This window comes from Aulonocara sp. 'chitande type north' Nkhata Bay, linkage group LG7 (assembly GCF_057382095.1).
Source record: "Aulonocara sp. 'chitande type north' Nkhata Bay isolate Kocher_YH1m ecotype deep benthic linkage group LG7, A_spYH_male_GT1.1, whole genome shotgun sequence".
Lineage (NCBI taxonomy): Eukaryota > Metazoa > Chordata > Actinopteri > Cichliformes > Cichlidae > Aulonocara > Aulonocara sp. 'chitande type north' Nkhata Bay.
The window spans coordinates 58482966-58505795 of NC_141350.1; the positions used below are offsets into that span (position 1 = coordinate 58482966).

The following is a 22830-nucleotide window of genomic DNA, read 5'->3' on the forward strand; positions in this document are numbered from 1 at the left end:
TAACTGCCTCAGTGACCTCGCCCCCGGAAATTGGCGGGTCATTCCCCTCATCCCCAGACTCTGCTTCCTCCTCGGAAGACGTGTCAGTGGGATTAAGGAGGTCCTCGAAGTATTCCTTCCACCGCCTGACAATTTTCTCAGTCGACGTCAGCAGCGCTCCGCCAGCACTATACACAGTGCAGGTAGAGCACCGCTTTCCCCTCCTGAGACGTCTGACAGTTTGCCAGAATCTCTTCGAGGCAGTCCGAAAGTCTTTTTCCATGGCCTCTCCGAACTCCTCCCACACCCGACTTTTTGCTTCAGCCACTGCCCGAGCCGCATTCCGCTTGGCCTGTCGATACCTGTCGGCTGCCTCCGGAGTCCCACAGGCTAACCAAGCCCGATAGGACTCCTTCTTCAGCCTGGTGGCTCCCTTCACCTCTGGTGTCCACCATTTGGTTCGGGGATTACCACCACGGCAGGCACCAACCACCTTGCGGCCGCAGCTCAATGCAGCAGCTTCGGCAATGGAGACGCTGAACATGGTCCATTCGGACTCAATGTCCCCAGTCTCCCTCGGAATGCTGTTGAAGCTCTGCCGGAGGTGTGCGTTGAAGATCTCGCGGACTGGGGCCTCTGCTAGACGTTCCCAGCACACCCTCACTACGCGTTTAGGTGCACCAGGTCTGTCCAGCGTCCTCCCCCGCCACCTGATCCAACTCACCACCAGGTGGTGATCAGTTGACAGCTCAGCCCCTCTCTTTACCCGAGTGTCCAGAACATATGGTCGCAGGTCTGCTGATACGATTACAAAATCGATCATCGACCTACGGCCTAGAGCGTCCTGGTGCCACGTGCACTTATGGACACTCTTATGTTCGAACAGGGTGTTCGTTATGGCCAAACTGTGATTAGCACAGAAGTCCAATAACAGAGCACCGCTCGGGTTCAGATCAGGGAGGCCGTTCCTCCCAATCACGCCCCTCCAGGTCTCGCTGTCGTTACCCACGTGAGCATTGAAGTCTCCCAGCAGGACAACAGAGTCTCCAGGTGGAGCACGTGTATTAAAACAATTTTAACTTTCCATTGTCTCTAAGTGCTTGCTCATAGGGGATGATCTGATTGTTGAGGTTTTCTCTGTATTATTGTAAGGTCTTTAGCTTAGAATATAAAGCATATTGAGGAACTGTTGTTGTGATTTGTTGCTATAAAAATAAAATTTAAATTAATTAAATTTAGCTAATACAGCTAACATGTATGTACACCACCAGTCAAAAGTTTGGACACACCTTCTCATTTAATGGTTTTTCTTTTTTTTTTTTTTACTACTTTCTACATTGTAGATACATACTGAAGACATCAAATATATGAAGCAAGTTGTATGAAATTATACAGCAAAGAAAAAATTGATAAATAACTAAATATGTATTTTCTTTTAGATTGCTCAAAGTAGCCACCCTTTGTTTTGTTGATGGCGCTGCAAACCGTTGGCCTTCTCTCAGTGAGCTTCATAATGACAGGTGTGTCTTGTCAGAGTTTATTTGTGGAATTACTAGCTTTCTTAATAGGGTTGCGACCATTAGTTGTGTTGTGCAGAAGTCAGGTTGCTAACAGCTGACAGCCCTATTTGACAACTGTTGGAAATCATATTATAGCAAGAACCAAACAGCTAAGTAAAGAGAAATGACACTCCATCACTACTTTAAGAACTGAAGGTCATTCAATACGGAAAATTGCTAAAACTTTGAATATGCCCCCAAGTGCAGTCACGAAAACCATCGAGTGATTTGGAAAAAAAAAACAAACTGGCTCACATGAACACTCCCCCAGGAAAGGAAGACCAAGAGTCACCTCTTCTGCTGATGATAAATTCAGTGGAGTCACCAGCCTCAGAAATTGCAAGTTAAAAGCATCTCAGATTAGAGCCCATATAAATGCCACACAGAGTTCCAGTAGCAGACACATCTCTACATCAACTGTTCAGAGGAGACTGGGGAATCAGGCCTTTATGGTCAAATAGCTGCTAAGAAACCACTACTAAGAAAAGCAACAAGTAGAAGAGATTTGTTTGGGCCAAATTTGAGATCTTTGGTTCCACACTTTGTGTAAGATAGAAAAGGTGAGCAAATAGTCTCTATATGCATGGTTCCCACCATGAAGCATGGAGGAGGAGGTGTGATGGTGTGGGGCATGCCCTGCTGGTGACACTGTTGGGGATTTAATTTTTATGTACAAAACTGAAGGCACACTGAACAAGCATGGCTACCACAGGATCCTGCAGCAACATGCCATCCCATCCGGTTTTGCATTTAGTTGGACCACCATTTACTTTTCAACAGGGCAATGACCCCAAACACACCTCCAGACTGTATAAGGGCTATATGACCAAGAAGAAGAGTGATGGAGTGCTGTGCCAGATGACTAAACCCAATCAAGATGGTTTAGGATGGACTGCAGAGTGAAGGGAAAAGGCCCAGCAAGCAAAGGGTGGCTATTTTGAAGAGTCTAAAATATATGTTTTGAGTTATTTCACACTTTGTTTATTACATAATTCCATGTGTTTAATTCATAGTGTTGATGCCTTCAGTGAGAATCTACAATGTAAAGAGTCCTGAAAATAAAGAAAAACCATTAAATGAAAAAGTGTGTCGAAATGTTTGACTGGTAGCATATATTACTCGGTCTCTTCTCATATTCATTATTGTTTGATTACATGGTCTCAATGCTTTAAAACCATTGCAGGCTCTATATAACTATGAAAACCTTTGAATAAAACGCTTTTGTTGTAACATTATCACCATTGTTAATTTTTTTTCAAAGGCACCTTATACTTCTTTTTTTTTTTGTTGAGTACATGAATTACCACATTGTTTGGAATATTTTACCCAATATACCTTCTTTGGCACTTAGTCATTACTATTGTTTTTTTGTTTTATTTTTGGTCAGTCTACATTTTTGTGGTTTCCTGTGTTTCACTTTATTTCTGCCATTGCTGAATGAACTGCACTCTACCTTTTTTAAAAATAGATGATTTCCATCTTGCTTGAATTGTGCTAATTAAAAACTGGTTTTGTGACTTTGTAGCTACCTTCCCTGGTTCGAAGTTTTCTACAAGCTGCTTAATATCCTTGCAGATTACACTGTCAAAGGACAGGTGAGAAATGACACACGATTCATCTTGAAATTGGATTTCTTCACCTCAGTTAGGAATTCATTGGCCAGTCTCTTCATTAGCCAATACATGCATGTCAGATCTTCTGTCCATTTTACTTTTAGCATCAGATACGGTCATTGTTTATTGGCCCTGGCTTGCTGGGGCTTTCAAATGTAGCTGCAGTTTTGGGACTTTTTCTGAGACTCTAGCTACACCATAACAGGTTATCGGTTCAGGCTGTGCTATTTGTATTTATTCGCATGAGGACATGCTATCCATGCATTTAGCGTGTTCTGATTAATTTTTTTATTAATTATTTTCATTTATTTATTTTTTTAGGAAAGCCAGTGGCAAGAGCTCCTGTTGCTACTGTATACGCTGCCCATCCCTGAACCTTGTGTCCCCATTCACCTTGGTGTGGTGAGTCTGACTCAACACATCACATCCAACTAAACTCGTAATTACACTGGAAAACACATATTACCTTTCCTTCATACAGAGGAAGTAATGGAATAATGGAATCACCCATACAAAATCCTGAAACAAGTTTAATTTTTAGCTTTAAAGTGTGACGCTCTCCTGGATTACTACACTAGGTGTTATTATGAATCATCATGCAGGGAATGCTGCTTAGATTTTCTACATTCTTTATTCACACTGTGAAGCACTCAGACACTTGTTGTCTGTCTCTCTCTAGCATTCCTATTTCATTGTGCCTGACACAAAGGAACTTCCCAGCATACCTGAGAATGTGAGTGTTTACTTTTCCTTTATGCTGAAAACATTAAAGTCAAATCTCAAAGCTGCTTTACATTTTGTCAAACAGAAGCCCACCGTTTTGACAGCTGACTCGTATCTCAACTATGACTTTGAAATTAGAGACTTTAGACGGGTTTTTGAGTGCACATGAATATGTGCTTATGTATTTTTTTCTTATGGACATAAACATCTTTTGACTTTTGAGGTCATCCCATGCTATGTGTGTAGATAGACCTACTGAATGGTAAAGTTCCACCCATAGACACAGTAATATCTGCTGTACATTAACAGGGTTACTGCAAATAAATAGTTGACGTACTCTTCTGTAAGAGCAGAAATATAGAAGTGCTCTAGGCTGTCAGGATCAAAAATTATAATGAATAAAAATAGCTTCAGATATTTGATCCTGTAAACCCAAAGTCTCACCTCTTGACAGCTTATGTCAAAATAACTACCCAACATGAAAGAATTTGAATTTCATTGATCACTGGGACATAAAACTAAATGTATAGACTCAAAATGTTTTTTGTTTTTTTTGGGTTTTTTTAAAAGGTTGCTGACTTTGCACTAGATTAAGTTATTACTTGGCAGTTAACTGTTACACATTATTACTGTTACCAATTTCTCCCATAGGTCCTGAGTGTTGTGTTTCTGGGAAAGACAAGTTTTTGGTCACATCGAAGCAGTACCTTCTGTCTTCAAGCCAATTTAAAAAGTCATCAACTATGTCCCGCTTGTAATGAAAATGACAAAAAAAAATCATTGGATTAGATTGTTTCTAGTCCAGATCAGCTACTGTAACTTCGATTGGGAGTGCTATAGGGAGTGCATAAATAATGTGCCAAAACATATGTACATTGTGCAGTTAACATGACTGCCATATTGCACTGCATTTATCAAATGAAATGCACAATATGGAGTTTCACAGGTTGACATTGTGATTCTCACTGGTCTTTACTGTCACAACTAACTCTTGTTTTTTCTCTTATTTTGTTTGATCCTTGCAGAGAAACCTAACAGAGTACTTTGTAGCAGTAGATGTCAATAACATGCTTCATCTGTACGCTAGTATGCTTTATGAACGTCGAATCCTCATCTGCTGTAGCAAACTTAGCACTGTAAGTAGAGTCCACTTCCTCTTTCTTCTCTCTGTTAATGCTCTGCCAGTTTGATAAGATAAGATAACCTTTATTAGTCCCACATGTGGGAAATTTGAAATTTGTTGGGCCTTGAATATTTCAGTAATTTGTCAATTTGTTAATGACCATGAAGAGATTTTCTTTAAACTGTCATTTTGAAATAATTCCCTTAAAGTGGCCACAGATATCATTTCACCCCATATTTAGAACACTGGTAGTAAACAGGCAAGTGTTGTTACTGAACGATGGAAAATAATGTGCTATATGATCAAATGCAAAAGCCAATGAAGATCTCTTTGGTTTTATTTTGTTTATTTCACTTTCAGTTTTGCTTTTTTGTTTCCCTTTGACATCCAGCCACCTTTAATGTAGCTGTAATATAGATTTTGACATTTTTCCATTTGTTTTCCTATTTTTAATTTTCAACCACATCCCTGTTGTTCCAACTACCTGAATGAAAGATATAGGTAGCTATCAAGGAAAACAAAATCACTATTCTCCTTTGCTCCACCTCCGAAAATGTTTCCACCCAACCCAGTTCTGAATTAACTGTTTGTTTGTTTTAAATTCTTTGTACAATAAATTGAACATATTTAAAGACCCTATACCAAATTTTAATCTCGTAGTTTTACAGTCCCTCAAAGTAGAGAGTGGTGGTTTAAGTGAGTATTTGAGCATTTTTTAACCCTCAAATAGACAGAACAAGAACTTAATCTTTCTTGACTGTTTTTACAATTCAGAGGTATCCTATTTATCACTGGATAAAAAGTGTAGTAAACAGTGGACAGGTTGTGAATTCATCTTTATAAAAATAAACCTAATTGTCCATTGAGGACATATGAAACCACATTGACCAAAACAATTAACTTGGAGATTACAGCCTGAGTCTTTAATATGTCTCTATATTATAGGTCTGAAAATTTCAAGGCTTCAGTCTGAAGTTCTGAAGACTTGAACTGTATTTTCACAGTTGCTGTCTGAATGTAAAACGGATTGATACTGTACCCTAGGGCAGTGGTTCCCAAACTTTTTTTGCTGGGCCCCCCTTTGTTTTACAAAGGCCCCCCCCCCCCCCCCCCCCCCCACGCACACACACACACACACATCCTCCAACCACACACACCCATATTTTGCTCCATTGCGGTTTATTTTACACCTCAAACATTTAGTAAACAATTAAGCAAATACAAGTAATCTGCAATAAATTGCAGGTAGTAAGAAAATAAACTACTAACTTTTTTACGCTGCGTCCGCACCTACACGGGTATTTTTGAAAACGCAGCTGTTTCGTCCACACGTAAACGGCGTTTTTAATCACCGAAAACTGAGATTTTTTTAAAACTCCTTTTTTGCGTTTACGTGTGGACGAGGAATACAGAGCTGGTCACGCAACGTCCAAGGTTTGTGCCTTTTTTTATGTCAGCTGTGCTCCACGTTATTGTTTACATGAGATGAATTGCAGAATGGCAGATAGAGACAAAATACTGTTAATCTGACTGTCTGCAGGTTTTACACGCTTACATACACACACAGTTACTGTCCCTCCATTTAGAAAGGCAGAGGCGTCACGATGTGCTTATTTTACGTGTAGTTGTTTTTTCCCGTGTAATAATATTCAACATTGCTGTCAATACATTTTTCAAAAAATGCCTCTCTGTGCAAAATGGGTTTAAAAACATCAAAAAATGTGGGATACTGTTTGTCCGTGATTTAGACAGGGGGAACAAATCGTGGTAGGATCAGCCTGATATTATTTGTATCCCGCTGTAACTTTTCTGTATAAAGAGCTAACCTCTCCAAAATGTCAGGAGTAGTTAGTCATTGCAAGAAGTGTTTGTGAACTAAAAATCAAGAATGTGGGATACTGTTTGTCCATGATTTGGAGAGCCCAGCTCCCGATGCAGGGGAAACCAATTCTGCAGGGGAGACCTACCTCAGCACTTGTGCAGGTGAAACCAAAGAGAAGATATGCTTCACCATATTTTCTAGTCTTTGGGTCAGAAGGAAGTTGGTTTGCTTCACCTCCCGCTTTGCGTTTGTGTGGGAGCCCCGTGCTAGCAGTGTCCAAGCATTGTTTTCTTTGGTTTTTTTCCCCTTTTCATACCCCCCCCCCCCCCCCCCCCCGCAATGGCTCTGCGCCCCCTCTAGGGGGCGGGCCCCACACTTTGGGAAGGTCTGCCCTAGGGTATCGTCTTCACAGCGCACTCATCCTAGACCCTATTCTATCTTTCTGGAAGTTAATGGGACCATAGTTTAATTTTGTGTTGGTTACTTCCCATCTAGACCAGCACTTTGGTCTATATGGTCACTTTGGAATCAGTTTTTCTGGTGCAGTTTGCATATTGTCTAAAAAACAAAACATCTCTTTGGGTGTTCACAGTTAACAGCTTGTGTCCATGGGTCTGCAGCCATGTTATTTCCAATGCACTGGCAACATGTTTACATCCCTGTCTTGCCTCAGCATCTGTTAGACTACTGTTGGTGAGTGTACTGGGCATCATCTACACTCCAGATTCTCTACATGGTAAAACACATGGTGCCAAGGCACACTCAAATGCGATCTGCAGAATATAATTTATATGTAAAGTATAGTTCATATTTCAATAAGACACCTTCATGTTTTTGGTCTGACTCCTTTTTTTAATCGATTAATTAATTTCCTCAATGTTTACCTTTTGTCTTGATAAATTTGAATGATCTTGCAATCAGCAAAATAATTGCAGCATCTCTTGCACACTGTTTCTGGAGTTGAATGAGAAAAAATATCTTAATAGGTTGTGGAAGTGCCTGCCAACTAGACTGAAAACCAGTGTTAAGATTACACAACCAAGCTATTAGCTCATTTATAGCTATGTGTGGCTTTTTTCCCCCCCAGTGCCCCGATGCCTTACCTCATTGGAGTCCACTCCAGCCTAATGGAGGTAGGTGTGTTCAACTGACATTTAGTAGAAAAAGTTAATTGTTTTCAGTCATTCTTTCTCTGGTATGAACTAGTTGTTTGAACGTTTGGCGTCTATACAGAAATCTTTGTGTATTTTGACACTTGGTATTATGCCATGTCTTCTCTCTACTGCATGTAGAAAGTTCGAGGGATGGCTCTGGATGATGTGGTGGTCCTTAATGTAGATACAAACATGCTTGAAAGCCCCTATGATGACCTCCAAAGCCTTCCCAATGATGTGGTAAGGAACTATAGGACTGCTATCCTGTTGAGAAACAGTTTTATAAAAATTGAGCAACCATTCCAGGTTGAAAGTGTTTTCTAATAACTAAATTTTATACCTTAAGGTTTCTGCTTTGAAAAGTCGACTGAAGAAGGTTTCAGCAACAACAGGAGACTGTGTGGCTCGAGCCTTCCTCAAGAGTCAGGCAGCTCTGTTCAGCAGCTACAGGAGTGCGCTGCAGATTGAGTCGGTCAGTGCACGAACTAGATCACACCCATGAATGGAGCAAAGATATAATATGTGAAGCACTCAAACTGCTGCAATCTAAACTGTTAGTTTAAGTAACAGGACCATTCAAGTAAGGTCAATGTTCAAGGTATTTCTTGCACGTATTAAATCAAATGAAAGCCGTTGCTTACCAAACTGGACGGTGCACTGCAAATTGCAGTCAGCATGTCTGCTTTGGGTGTGAGGCAGGAAGTGCTGATCTGTTGAAGCCATCATCTATTGTGCTCTATTACCACAATTCACTGTGGCTACAAGTAGATAAAGTGCAGTCTCCATTTTAACCCAGTGGACTGAGGAATATGAACATGTGGTACTCATGATAATTATTTAAAAAAAAATGAGGCGGAAGAACGAAAGTCCTCATCATCATAGACAGTATAGAAGTTTGATATAAAATATAATTGTTTTATAGTGTCTATGGTCATCATTTACCTAACTTTAACTTCAGATTTTATTTTTCTTTTATTTTTTGTCAAGATGTTATACAAGCTTGTACACATTATATACATCTTATATGTGATTAGATTTCTCCAAGCATATTAAAATATGCAAAACGTCATACGAACACAAGAACAGAAAGCAAAAAAAAAAAAAAAAGGGAGGGGTGCTGTGACTAAATCAAATAATAATAAATATCAAATCTTTTCAACTTAGTCACAGCATCTAGCAAGAAGGGAAAAGAAAACCAAGATCTCAGTTTGCTGGGGGATAGGTTAAGAGTAGGGGTGCAACGATATTCGTATCGATATTGAACCGTTCGATACAGTGCTTTCGGTTCGGTACGCATATGTATCGAACAATACAACATTTGTAATTTCTTTTATCAATTTTCCTTCTGACGATGCTGTCTGTGTTGAGCGCTCAGTGAATCTGTGTTCGACTACTCCGCCTAGGCTGCACTGTCGAGCGCAGATCCACTGAGCGCTCAACACAGACAGCATAGTCGCAGGGCAAGCTAGCGAGACAGAAGTTAAGCTCTCCTTGCAACAGGCAAATTGCAACAGGCAAATTGAACCTCATTCAGATCTGGCGTTTGGAATTATTTTGGTTTTCATGTGACGTATGACCCTGAAGGTAAGCAAGTCATGGACTAAAGTAAAACAGTATGTTGGATGTGCCATGCAATGCTCAATTACATTGGTGTGAACTAGTGTGTTAGCGCAGTTAACTCGTTAACGTGTTGGCCGTCTAGCCCCATGCACGGAGTGATCGGCGGTAGCTCGTTAACGGAGATTTGCCGTGTTGTGGCGTTAAGGTCATTTCAACGAGATTAACCTGAAAGCACTAGTGGGAACACAACGAATATGACTGCACATTTACGCCGACATCATCCTAGTGCAAAGACAAGTGGAAGCAGACAAAAAAAGCAAGCATGCTACTAACTTTAGCCGAGTCATTTAGACAGCTGTTAGCACATGATTCTCCTTATGCTGCTGAGAATATAGCCCAGAAGAAGCGGATAGTATAGCTTTTATTTTGGAAAGAGCCATTTCTCTGTAATAAACTCTCTTTTCCAAAGATGAGTGATTCCTCAATCAGATACAGGGCTTGCAATATCGCTAGCCCGACGTCCTGGAGCTAGCGATTTTTTTCAGTCGGGCTACCAAAATCTTTCTCTTCCCTGCCCGTCGGGCTATTGTAGGAAAAATATATGTCAATGCTTTTGCATTCTTTCAGAAATGTAGCTGGGTAATTATGTCATTGGCATCGGTGAGCCACTGTCAATATGTGACATATTGAAGTCGCGTTTGAATTTGCGCTTGTTTTTTTGCTTTCACTTTGCAATCGTGCGAACTGTGTATATAGAGCGACAGCACTGATCTGTGAGTGATGATAATTTGTGCACCAATTCCTCTGACATCGTCTTATTAATCGTTAGCTTACTATGCAAACATGACAAGTGAAATCTCCCGCAGCTTACACATGTGAGAGGTTGATCGCGCAGAGAATCGCTGAGCTTATGTGAGTGAGCGTGTAAAAGCATTTCAGTTCTGCTGAGCCAAATAAGACAGGTCAGGGTGAAGAAGTGACAGCCAAAGAAAAGCTTACCACAAAACGGAGAAGTTATGACAAATCAGACTATAAGGCAAAAAGAAAGTGCAGCTTTATGGTTTCATGGACAAAAGAATTTCTGTGGCTGCGATATGATGAGCTAAATAACCAGGGCTGCACATAAGTGGTCCGCAGGTGCGCATTCGCTGTCAAAATAAAAAACACGCACAAGGGTTAGGGTTAAATTTAAAAACTGTACTTTTGAGTTAAAATATATATTTATAATTTTAATAAATGACAAATTAAAAATGCATGAACATTTTTTTGTATCGAAAAAATATCGAACCGTGACACCAAAGTATCGAACCGAACCGAACCGTGAATTTTGTGTATCGTTGCACCCCTAGTTAAGAGGTGTCATTGTAACTCCAAATATGGCAATTAGAGGGTCTTTTCTGATCTGGATTTCAAAAAGTCCTGAAAGTACAGAAAAGAAATCACTCCAGAATCTGTGCAAACTTGGATAGAAGAAAAACATATGACTTAGGTTACAATGTGAGGTTTGACATCTGTCACACTGATCTAGAACTGAAGGAAAGATTTTAGATAAATGGGAATTTGGAAAATTGACTGTTTAAAACTTCAAACTGTACAAGCCATAACATAGCACATGGTGTACTTGAAAGTATGGCGAGAATCATGTTATCCCACCATGATTCAAACACTTCAGCACCTATTTGACGCTCCCACGCAGTTCAGATTTTACTTGATGAGTCAGATTCAGTCGCCATAAGTGTATGATATATATTAGATAGAGTTAATTTCTGATTAGGCCTAAGAACCAGAAGGTCAACACATGGTGGGTCAGCAGGGAGAATTTGGAAAATTTGGAAACAGTGATGAAATACAGTGTCTAATTTAAAAGCAGAGAAACAAGTGAGAAGGAGGCAGGTTAAATTTTGGGGACAGCTCTGAAAAGCTAAGAAAGACATTCTCTTTGTGAAGGGCTTGCATGGTTTTTATGCCTCTTTTATGCCAGATCAAGTAAGCGGCATAGGTGGTGGCAGGGGGAAATGACGATTTCTTAACAACAGTATTCTGCTAGAGGAAGATATGAATTTATAATGAGATCTAAACTGAGACCAAATCTTAAGTGTAGAGAGCACTATGGGATTTAAAGTAACAGAAGATTTAGAAGAAGTTTAATAATAGATAAGAGAGGTGGGTGAAAAAGGTGGGAAAATTGAATTTCAAGTTTACACCAAATCAGATCTGGTGAATTTAGGCAGTAAGTGAATTTACGTTTAAGTATGTGAAGACCAGTAATACATCAAAAATTTTGGTAGGGAAAGATCCCCATTAGAGGTGAACTTTTGCAATAGAGAGAGCCCTTCCACAGAAAAGAAGAAACCATCTGGTCTGAGGACTTAAAAAACTGTTTGGACAGAAATAGGGGAATACTATTTCCCCTGACATAAAAAGAGAAACCTGGGTAGCACATTCATTTTGATAACATTAGTCCTGCCTATTGGTGACAAAGGGATAGCAGGGGGCTCTAATTTTCAGAAAACTGTGAAGGCAAAGTACGTGTAGTATTAATTCCAAGCATTTAAACCCTGAGGGGCTGAGCTCGAAAGGAATGTCAGATGTCAGTCACCATAGGATGGACTAAATTTGGTTTCTTTGCTCCTTTATGTAAGACACTACTTTATAACTGCAGTGATGTGAAAAAGAAAACAATGTGATTATGGCATCATGTGAAACTTTTTTTTTCACATCCCTGAGTTATACACTATTATAAAGTACTGTGACAGTTGGTATTTTTTTCTGCATTTTAGGAAGAACGTATAACATTTAATGAAGAAACCTTTCTAAACCATCGGTCGAGTGCCATGAGACAGTTCCTTCAGAATGCCATTCAGCTGCAGTTATTCAAACAGGTATTTATATGCTTACACCCCTCACTGTGTCTCTGTGCCTAACACTAAACATTAGCCTACTAACCTTTACCTGTACTGGCACAATGTCTTCACTGTGAAAGTGTAAAGATAAAATAAAAATAAATACATTTTACTATAAAAGGCCACACGCACACACACAAGCTTCCTTTTGCTGGCTCATGTGTTTTGGTTTGACCTGCAGTTCATTGACGGCCGCTTAGACCTGCTGAACTCAGGCGAAGGTTTTAGTGACATCTTTGAGGAGGAGATCAACATGAGTGAATATGCAGGTCAGTATTCACACTGGAATACTATTTATGCTCTGTAATAGGATATGAAATTTCCTCATCTAGTATCCAGTATTCCACCTGCTTGATGCTGTGTATTTTTGTTTCTCCCCCACAGGCAGTGACAAAACCTACCACCAGTGGTTGTTCACTGTAAAGGTAAGCACATCTGAATACTAAGATTAGTTTCTTAACCAAGTTGTATCCATAAAATCAAAGGGGTTAAGAGGGTAATCCCTCAACCTGCACTGCACTCTGCAGCTGTAGATATTATTGAAACATGTAAACATATGTCATCTCAATTATCTTGTTTTGTTAGAAGGAAAAAGAAGAATTCAGGAAGTTTTTAAATTATATATTTTACTTATAGTCAAAAGCATATAAATCAAGAGTAAAATTTTACCCATCTGTTGACAACAGCTGTTTGCTAAGATAGAAATCATGGAAATTTTGAAAATTCAGCATCTAATGGAATTAATTTTAAAAATAAATGGCTCCAGAGGGTTGAACATGTAGGTTTTTTTGGCAATTGTATCAATTTTTGAAATATTGTTTCAGTTATCTGCTATGCTGTTAGGTCATGGTCTCACACACCAGCACAAATCTCTGTCGAAACGTGTGAAAAACACTATATATATCCCATGATTCAATAACTTGCATAGCCACTTTTAGCAGTAACTTGAAATAATTGTTTTCTGTATAAATTTTTCAGCCTCTCTCTTTTGGAATTTGTGCCCATTTCTTTGTGCAACATTCCAGGTTTTATTTACACAGAGTGCTTTAGTCAGGTTGAGGCCTGGACTTTGACTAGTGCAGCAACTTCATTCTTTCCTTTTACAGTCATGCCGTTGTAGATTTGGTGGTGTACTTGGGATCATTGTCATATTGGATAACCAAGTTTTCAAGTCAGTTCACTTTTATTTATATAGCATCAATTCACGACACCAGAGGCCTCAAGGTGTTTTATATTATAAGGCAAAGACCCTACAATAATACAGAGAAAACTGAGAGAAACTCAACAATTAGAACCCTCCCCCTCGAGCAAGCACTTTGGTGACAGTGGGAAAGAAAAACTCCCCTTTAACAGGAAGAGATCTTCAGCAGAACCAGGCTCAGGGAGGGGTGGCCATCTGCCAAGACCACTTGGGGGTGAGATGATGAAGACAGGACAGAGACATGCTGTGGAAGAGAGCCGGAGATTAATAATACTTAATGATTAAATGCGGATGTGTATAAACACATCGTGTTGTCTGATTCTGCAAATAGACAATGTTATGTTGCATTCACTCCTTTATTCGACTCACTTTGTTCTATGTGTTTCAGTGCTTTATATAATTGTAGGTGCTAATATATAAAAATAAAAATACAACAGGTATAATAAGTATTGAACACATCACCAATTTTCTAAATAAATATATTTCTAAAGATGCTGTTGGCATAAAATTCTCACCAGATGTTGGTAGCTATCCATTCAATCCACACATGCAAAGAAATCAAATCATAGATTATTACACAATGTCCATAAATTGTGTAATAATACGAAATAACGCAGGGAAAAAGAACCAAGCAGGTGACGAAAGGGAGGTGAAAACAAAATCATGACACCAGCTGAAATTCATCAGTAGTTAAAAACCTGCCACTTAGTGCAAAATAATATCAGCTGTTTTTGTCCTAACTGATGGGTTATAAAAAAAGATGTCTCATTACCAAGGTGTCACACAAGAAACATCTCATATGAGAACAAAATTGAATGTTTTTGCCATAATACACACCATATTTTGAAGTCAAAAGGTTGATGATGGATGTGGGAACATCATGGCATGGGACTGTTTTTCATTATGGCACACTTCATATAATTTAAGGAAGGATAAATTAAACAAATGACTGGTTCATTCTTGATTAAAAATCAGCTGCATATACCAAGATAACGAAATACCAATATACCAATACCATATACCAAGATGAAATTAAGGTGGACGTTTCAGCAAGACAATGGTCCCAAACACAGCCAAGGAAATTCTCAGTTGGTTTCAGAGAAAGAAAACAAGGCTGCTAGAATGGCCCAACCAATTACCTGACCAATTGAAAATCTATGGAAAGAAAGAAAGAAAATTGGTGACGTTTCAATAGTTATTTCATATCACCAGTTATTTCCATGAGTAACATTTTTAAGAGGCTTTAACAGGTTTCTTGTATGTGGGGTATCACATAATGCAGAATGACACTGATAACACTCTGAATAAAAGATTAAAAATTGTTGCAAACTGGGAAAGACACCATTTCCCTTGTTTTTTCCATGTTGGTTAAATCACTGCTAACAAAATGGTAAATGGATTAGTACCTATATAGCACTTTTCTACTCTATTTGAGGAGTCAAAGTGCTTTCTTACCATAAGACTCATTCACCCGTACTTTCATATAAGCAAATTATTTTCTGTTCCTAAGTACTTTTAACCTAACATTCATACACTCAAGTGTGCATCAGGGGAATCTGATTTTTTGATATCTTGCCCAAGGATACTTCAACATGCAGACCACAGGTGCCTGGGATTGAACCATTGACCTTCAGATTAGTAGACACCCGCCTCTCCTTTTTGAGACAGAAACTTTGATGGGCTAATGTTAATTTAATGTTTCAACTGGTTTTAAGGATTTTGATTGGAGTTTGAGAACTTTGATGATACTGGTTCAACTAAAAATTAATCGTAATATATATAAATATATAACAATTTTGTTTGTTTTGCAGAAAGGTGGTGGAGCCATCTTCAACACAGTGAAGACCAAAGCAAACCCAGCTATGAAGACAGTTTATAAATTTGTGAGCACTTTAGTGACTTTTGAAATTTCTTCCATGTATCAGCTGTTAATATTAATCCCCTGTGTTACAATATGAGCTAACATGGTGATCAACCATATCAGCAACAAACCTTGTGTGTTACAAAGCTATATTGTTTCAAGGTTTAATTAACAGAGCTCCTCTGAAAAGTATAAAGGATCTGTGAGCATGAGGTGTCGACGTGGGTGATACTCTGCACCTTTATTCTTATTTACGTAGTTTCACTGTGTAGATGAGACTTGCCTCAACTTTCCTTTGAAATGTAAGAATCATAAGAAGATGTAAATACATTCACAATGGCAATGACCTATGTGTGCTTATGTGCTCAACAGGCCAAGGACCATGCAAAAATGAGGATCAGAGAAGTCAAGAGTCGGTTGAAGCAAAAGGTATTGATTTGTTTTCCTGCTCTGAATCATTTGGGAGTTTTAATCATGAATTATAATGATGGCTTCCCTAATCTGTCATTTTTGACCCTATGGCCTTCCAGCCACAGCATGCAGCCTCTGTCCTTCTTTTCCTTCTCTGCCATCACTACTTTCACCTTTGTTAACTTTTCTTTTTCCTGTGTCCCCCCCCACCACTGCAGGAGCAAGCAGAGAATGGACTCTCCACTGAGGGGTCAGCAGTGACTGATGATGACAGCACAGCAGGATTTTCCACCTCCACTGGTGCAGCTAGAAGCAACAGGTCACTGCAAAACTGGGAAGACAGTCGGCCAGTCACTATGCACTTGGGACAGGTGGGCAAAAAGGATGTGACAATGTAAAAACGCTAAAAACGTTTCATATGAAACACTTATGTCATAGCACACCTGAAATGCTATGTCAAAGGGGGATTTAAATGTGGTGTGTTAAAATAGCATTATTCTGTTTGTAGCATTATGTTTGATTGCATCTCCCAGTACAAAAATATGAGACTGATATTGTATATTGTAATTATTTAAATTTGGAAAAAAAAGATTAAAATGTGCTCGCAAAGCACTATCTATATATTTACGTTCCAGAGTAGATAAGCTGACGTGTGTAATTATTTTTTTAAACTATATACAATCATGGGCTGTATTATTAGGTACACCTGTACAGCTATTCATTGCAAATAATTAAGAAACAGCTTATGGGTGGCAAAGTGGTTCATTTACAAATTGGAAGGTTGTTTGAATGATGGAATCAGGGATCTACTAAGGATTGCCTCTGATGGATCCATTAGTCTGAGTCTGTATGTGAATGTTTGAAATCACTTGGGCACAGGAAAAAAAAGTCCTGTGAAGTATGGAGTTGTATAGAAGAGAGGGCAATGGACTAACCAGATTGATTAACTCAAAGTGAAAGGAAGTCTGAAGAGCAGAGAAGAAGTGTACTGGTCCCAGTTTTCAAGAATTCAGTTCAGTTTCAGTTTTATTTATATAGGGCAAAATCACAACAGCAGTTGCCTTAAGGTGCTTTACATTGTACGTTAAAGACCCTACAATAATACAGAGAAAAAACAGAAAATCCCAATAATCAGATGACCCCCCTGTGAGCAAGAACTTTGGTCAGTGAGGAAAAAATGTAAAGGGAGAAAGGTAGGACAAGGACACATTGTGGAAGATAGCCAGAGATTAATAGTAACTAATATTAAATACAGAGTGGTATATAAATACACAGTGACTGGAAAACATGACATAAAACAGAACAAAGGTAATGGGCGGAGCTGTAGTAACTATAGAGTGGAAAAGATAATGAGCTATGAGCTAAAGCTATTGGAAAGAGTTGTTCCGCGAAACAGCGAGGCCGCGAAAGGTGAACCGCGTTATAGCGAGGGACCACTGTATATATGCACACACATACATACATATATATATATATATATACACACATACACAGTGGCTTGCAAAAGTATTCGGCCCCCTTGAACTTTTCCACATTTTGTCACATTACAGCCACAAACATGAATCAATTTTATTGGAATTCCACGTGAAAGACAAATACAAAGTGGTGTACACGTGAGAAGTGGAACGAAAATCATACATAATTCCAAACATTTTTTACAAATAAATAACTGAAAAGTGGGGTGTGCGTATTTACTCAGCCCCCTGAGTCAATACTTTGTAGAACCACCTTTTGCTGCAATTACAGCTGCCAGTCTTTTAGGGTCTGTCTCTACCAGCTTTGCACATCTAGCGACTGAAATTCTTGCCCATTCTTCTTTGCAAATCAGCTCCAGCTCAGTCAGATTAGATGGACAGCGTTTGTGAACAGCAGTTTTCAGATCTTGCCACAGATTCTCGATTGGATTTAGACACCAGACAGGTCAGGGATAAAGGTATTGAGAAATTTAAAGCAGGCTTAGGCTACAAAAAGATTTCCCAAGCCTTGAACATCCCACGGAGCACTGTTCAAGCGATCATTGAGAAATGGAAGGAGTATGGCACAACTGTAAACCTACCAAGACAAGGCCGTCCACCTAAACTCACAGGCCGAACAAGGAGAGCGCTGATCAGAAATGCAGCCAAGAGGCCCATGGTGACTCTGGACAAGCTGCAGAGATCTACAGCTCAGGTGGGGGAATCTGTCCATAGGACAACTATTAGTCGTGCACTGCACAAAGTTGGCCTTTATGGAAGAGTGGCAAGAAGAAAGCCATTGTTAACAGAAAACCATAAGAAGTCCCGTTTGCAGTTTGCCACAAGCCATGTGGGGGACACAGCAAACATGTGGATGAAGGTGCTCTGGTCAGATGAGACCAAAATGCAAAACGCTATGTGTGGCGGAAAACTAACACTGCACATCACTCTGAACACACCACTGTCAAATATGGTGTGGCAGCATCATGCTCTGGGGGTGCTTCTCTTCAGCAGGGACAGGGAAGCTGGTCAGAGTTGATGGGGAAAATAGATGGAGCCAAATACAGGGCAATCTTGGAAGAAAACCTCTTGGAGTCTGCAAAAGACTTGAGACTGGGGCGGAGGTTCACCTTCCAGCAGGACAACGACCCTAAACATAAAGCCAGGGCAACAATGGAATGGTTTAAAACAAAACATATCCATGTGTTAGAACGGCCCAGTCAAAGTCCAGATCTAAATCCAATCGAGAATCTGTGGCAAGATCTGAAAACTGCTGTTCACAAACGCTGTCCATCTAATCTGACTGAGCTGGAGCTGTTTTGCAAAGAAGAATGGGCAAATATTTCAGTCTCTAGATGTGCAAAGCTGGTAGAGACAGACCCTAAAAGACTGGCAGCTGTAATTGCAGCAAAAGGTGGTTCTACAAAGTATTGACTCAGGGGGCTGAGTAGTTACGCACACTCCACTTTTCAGTTATTTATTTGTAAAAAATGTTTGGAATCATGTAGGATTTTCGTTACACTTCTCATGTACACTACTTTGTATTTGTCTTTCACGTGGAATTCCAATAAAATTGATTCATGTTTGTGGCTGTAATGTGACAAAATGTGGAAAAGTTCAAGGGGGCCAAATACTTTTGCAAGCCACTGTATATATACACAATATATGTATAACAATCTATATCTATCTTTCTTTAGATAGTGGTACATTATTTGTATTTCTGACATTAAAATTTCTCCTTTCTCTCCTATTTCGTCATGTCCACAGGCTCGGCCACCAGTGCTGTTGAAAAGACCAAGCAGCAATCTGAGTCTGGAAAGCAGCATTGACCAGTAAGCATACTTTATTTATAAACAGCAAATTCCACTGTTTTTGAGTTTGTTCAGTCAAGAGATAAGGTTAATGTTCCCTTGTTGGAAAAGGCAGTGGATAAATTGTGGGCCTAAAGGATTCAAAAAACATGGGGGTTTCTTTAACCTTGTTAATATCTACAATCAACATACCTGGACACTTCTAAGTTCATCATATTAAAATGGGTCTCCATATATAATCCACATATAAACTGATAATATAATCTCAGCATCCACCTGCCACGACCGGTGGGGGTAAATGGAGATAGACGAGACAAAAGACATGCTGTGAAAGAGAGCCAGACATTAATAATAACTCATAACTAAGGGTGGGTTCAAGGCCTCCTGATCCAACCCTAACTATAAGCTTTGTCAAAACAGAAAAGTCTTAAATCTAATGTTAAAAGTAGAGAGTGTCTGTGTCCCTAATCCAAGCTGGGAGCTGGTTCCACAGAAGAAGGACCTGCAACCGGAAGGCTCTCCCTCCCATTCTACTTTTAAATATCCTAAGAGCCACAGGTAAACCTTCAGCCTGAGAACGAAGTGCTCTATTGGGATAATAGGGTACCATGAGGTCTTTAAGTTAACAGGATATTTCTAATTTTAGAGAGATTACACAAATTGAAGAAAGCAGTCCTACATATTTGTCTAACATGGCGCATTGAACAACATATCCTGGTCAAAAGCGACTCGACTAAGAGTATAATTGGAATGTTTGTTTGGTACCACTGAAAGATATTGATGATGGTGAAACAGTTGTTCTGTACTGCTGTACTGAGTTAGACACAAATCAGACTCCCTTCAATTGCCTCTTGGTGCATCACTCACAATTCAGACAAATCAATACATTTTGTGATGGGCGTTGGTGCAGCCCTTTAGCCCCTATGTCTGAAATAAACTGTTTTAAACCACCTTTCTTCTGATTGGCTACACTGTGTAAACAGATATTTTGAACATTAGGTGGAAGGGACTTCTGTGATGCCTATATAAGTACATCCCCCCTTTTTGACATCATAAAGATGGAGCAATAGGACAGAAGCTGTGTGCACCATTACAGGAACAAGATTTGCATCATTGGAAATGAGAAAAAATTAAGGATTTACTTGAAGGAGTGCCAAAAATTTGGATTATTTTCTTTTTCAACAAACTCTTTGCCCATTCAAATCAATAATCAACTAGAAAACTTCTAATTCTTCTAATTTCTCTTCTTAATGTGCCTCTTGCTTTCTGCCCCCTGTGTAATGAACTGTGTATTTTCTGTTGTCTTTCCTCTTGTCACTGTAGCCCTGTCCGTCCTACTCGTCACTACACAGTCTTTCTGTCTGAGGATTCGTCTGGAGATGAGCTCCAATACGACAATGAGTCCATCTCTGGGTTTCCTGACAGCTTTTTCTTCTCGGTCCCTTTTGAGTGGTCGCCTCTGTATGCATTTCCCTGATTGACTTTGCACTGTTTGGTTCATCAACAAGCCTTTCTTATTCCTTTTCTCTTTCAGTAATTGTGGGCATGTCTGTGCATAGCTACTTTTAAAGCTGTACATTTGGATAGGTTCTTGGATAGGGACATTTGTACAATTAGTACGATTAGGGAAACAAAACGATGTTATGTTGTTGGTACGGGCTTATGAAACCTGGGATCTAAAGTAAGTTCAACATACCCAGGATATCTTTCAATTATTGGGGTGGAAAATTGGTGACAAGGATAAGTGGTCATATGTTGTTGAGGGTTGTTATCAACTCAAGGGTGAAAGGGGTGGTGTGGGAAGCATCTGACCAATCACAAATGGGTGTTCCACAGATCATATGACTTCTCTTCCATAGAAAATTATCCTTGTGAGTGCAACCTACTCCAGAGATGTTATCTAATGGTGGTTAAATATCTCTAAAGAAATGAAATGTATACCAGTAAAATGCATTACGGTTGTAAAAAACAAACAAACAAAAAAACCTGTAAGTATACAGATCTTCAGACTTGGGAGAAAGTCAGGGTAACAATATGGAAACTTCACAAACAAATTTCCCAACCAACTAGGAAAATAAATCCAAGAGCCTTCTTAATCTAAGGTGACGATGCTGTGCTTATCACTGTACAGTGATAAGCACAGCTCTTCTTTTACTTCTATGTTAACATGTCTTTTTAGTACTGTAGATGCTTTTTTTTAGTACTATTATACTCCGTTGATCCATCTATCCATCCATCCAATTTGTAATGATTACCTGGATCAGCTGTTTAACCAGAGATGGCCTGACCTTCCTCTCCCCAATCCTCTACTCCAGGCTTTTTAGAGACAGTGAAGTGTTCAAAGCCATGCAAGTTTAAGCATCCAGGGACCAAAACAGGTTAAAATGAAAAAGCAGAAACGAAAAAAACAGCAGACCCCTATTGTTCCAGCCACAGATCAGTTGGTGGGCCTATGGTAGGACTGGCCTATGTGACTCATTCAGGCTGAGCCTGGGCAGGCTCCATAGGTTAAGGCACCAGGTGCTCTCAAGTGAGCCCCTCCCCTATGCCTGACTCTAGGGTGGGGTCCCCATAATTATGGTCTGGGTCAGGGGTCTGCAACCTTTAACACCCAAAGAGCCATTTGGACCCGGTTTCCACGCAAAAGAAAACACTGGGAGCCGCAAATACTTTTTGACATCTAAAATGAAGATAACACTGTATATATTGTTTTTTACCTTTATGCTTTGTGTGAACAACTAAGGTGTGTTGCTTATGAAATCCATGAAGTGCTACAGAGAAAATTACATTTTATTAATGTAATTAACACATTTTGAACTCTTAAAGCAATATAACAAAAGGAAAGACACCCAGCTGAACTAAAAGAATCCAGCAAACAAAAACTGTGAGCCGCCACCCTTATATCGCCTTTGGGATTTTGGAGCCTTGACCTGACTTTTAAAAAATAATTGGAAAAAAAAGCACTATGCTGCTAAAAGATGAAAAATAGAGATTTGCAAAATTCTGCCTAAATATGTATTTTACCTGGTTAATGTGTGTGGAGGGCGTGGTCTGCAGCGCCGCTGCAGGGGAGGCGGACGCACCTGAGCGGGACCCGCAATCACGCCACGCCGCCTTTACGTCTGTGCTATCTATGCTGTTGTTGGTATGTGTCGGGCTGTGAGCTGCAAAGCTACAGCCGGCTGTATGCGTACAGCAACCGTGTGTGAAAAGTGGTCAATAAAGAGATGCTGAAAAGCGTGTTCATGGAGACATCGTCGGGTCTGCCGTGGTATGTTTACAATGGGACTTCTGCTCCTGAACCTCTGCGCACAGCGTCTGCAGATCTTGGCTGTACGAAGTCACTTTCATCTTTACGCAGGACTGTAAGCTGTCATCTGTGAGGCATGAGTGGTGTTTGTTTTTAACATAGTTCACGGTGGCGAATAGCTGCTGACATAATGTGGATCCGAAGATCCATAACTGGCCTACCTGGGGTTGAAAGTCTCGATAAATGCACGGCGTTTCGGCGAGCATACCGGCTTCCGCCAGTGTGACGCTTATTTTGAGCGATGAAAAAATAATAGAGTACAATTTTTTTTTTATATTTCAATATCACAATAATCTTCCAATTTAGAACTACAAGTTAAAAATGAACTAACATAAAGAAAATACAC

General features: G+C 39.7%; 1 protein-coding gene across 3 annotated transcripts in view; it reads left to right on the top strand.

Moving 5' to 3' along the window:
* The window catches only part of dennd1a (DENN/MADD domain containing 1A), a 41992-nt gene that overhangs the window by 12908 nt on the left and 6254 nt on the right, over positions 1-22830 (top strand). Inside the window, exons 6-21 of one of the 3 annotated variants that reach the window (XM_086301633.1) lie at positions 3064-3133; positions 3473-3553; positions 3831-3884; positions 4900-5010; positions 7412-7512; positions 7907-7952; positions 8112-8213; positions 8320-8445; positions 12314-12415; positions 12618-12705; positions 12821-12861; positions 15449-15520; positions 15871-15927; positions 16128-16280; positions 19131-19195; positions 20498-20635. In XM_086301633.1, the coding sequence (XP_086157759.1) occupies positions 3064-3133; positions 3473-3553; positions 3831-3884; positions 4900-5010; positions 7412-7512; positions 7907-7952; positions 8112-8213; positions 8320-8445; positions 12314-12415; positions 12618-12705; positions 12821-12861; positions 15449-15520; positions 15871-15927; positions 16128-16280; positions 19131-19195; positions 20498-20635 (1407 nt within the window). The remainder of the gene's footprint in view (positions 1-3063; positions 3134-3472; positions 3554-3830; positions 3885-4899; positions 5011-7411; positions 7513-7906; positions 7953-8111; positions 8214-8319; positions 8446-12313; positions 12416-12617; positions 12706-12820; positions 12862-15448; positions 15521-15870; positions 15928-16127; positions 16281-19130; positions 19196-20497; positions 20636-22830) is intronic. The other 2 variants (XM_086301634.1, XM_086301635.1) reach the window with 2 other exon arrangements.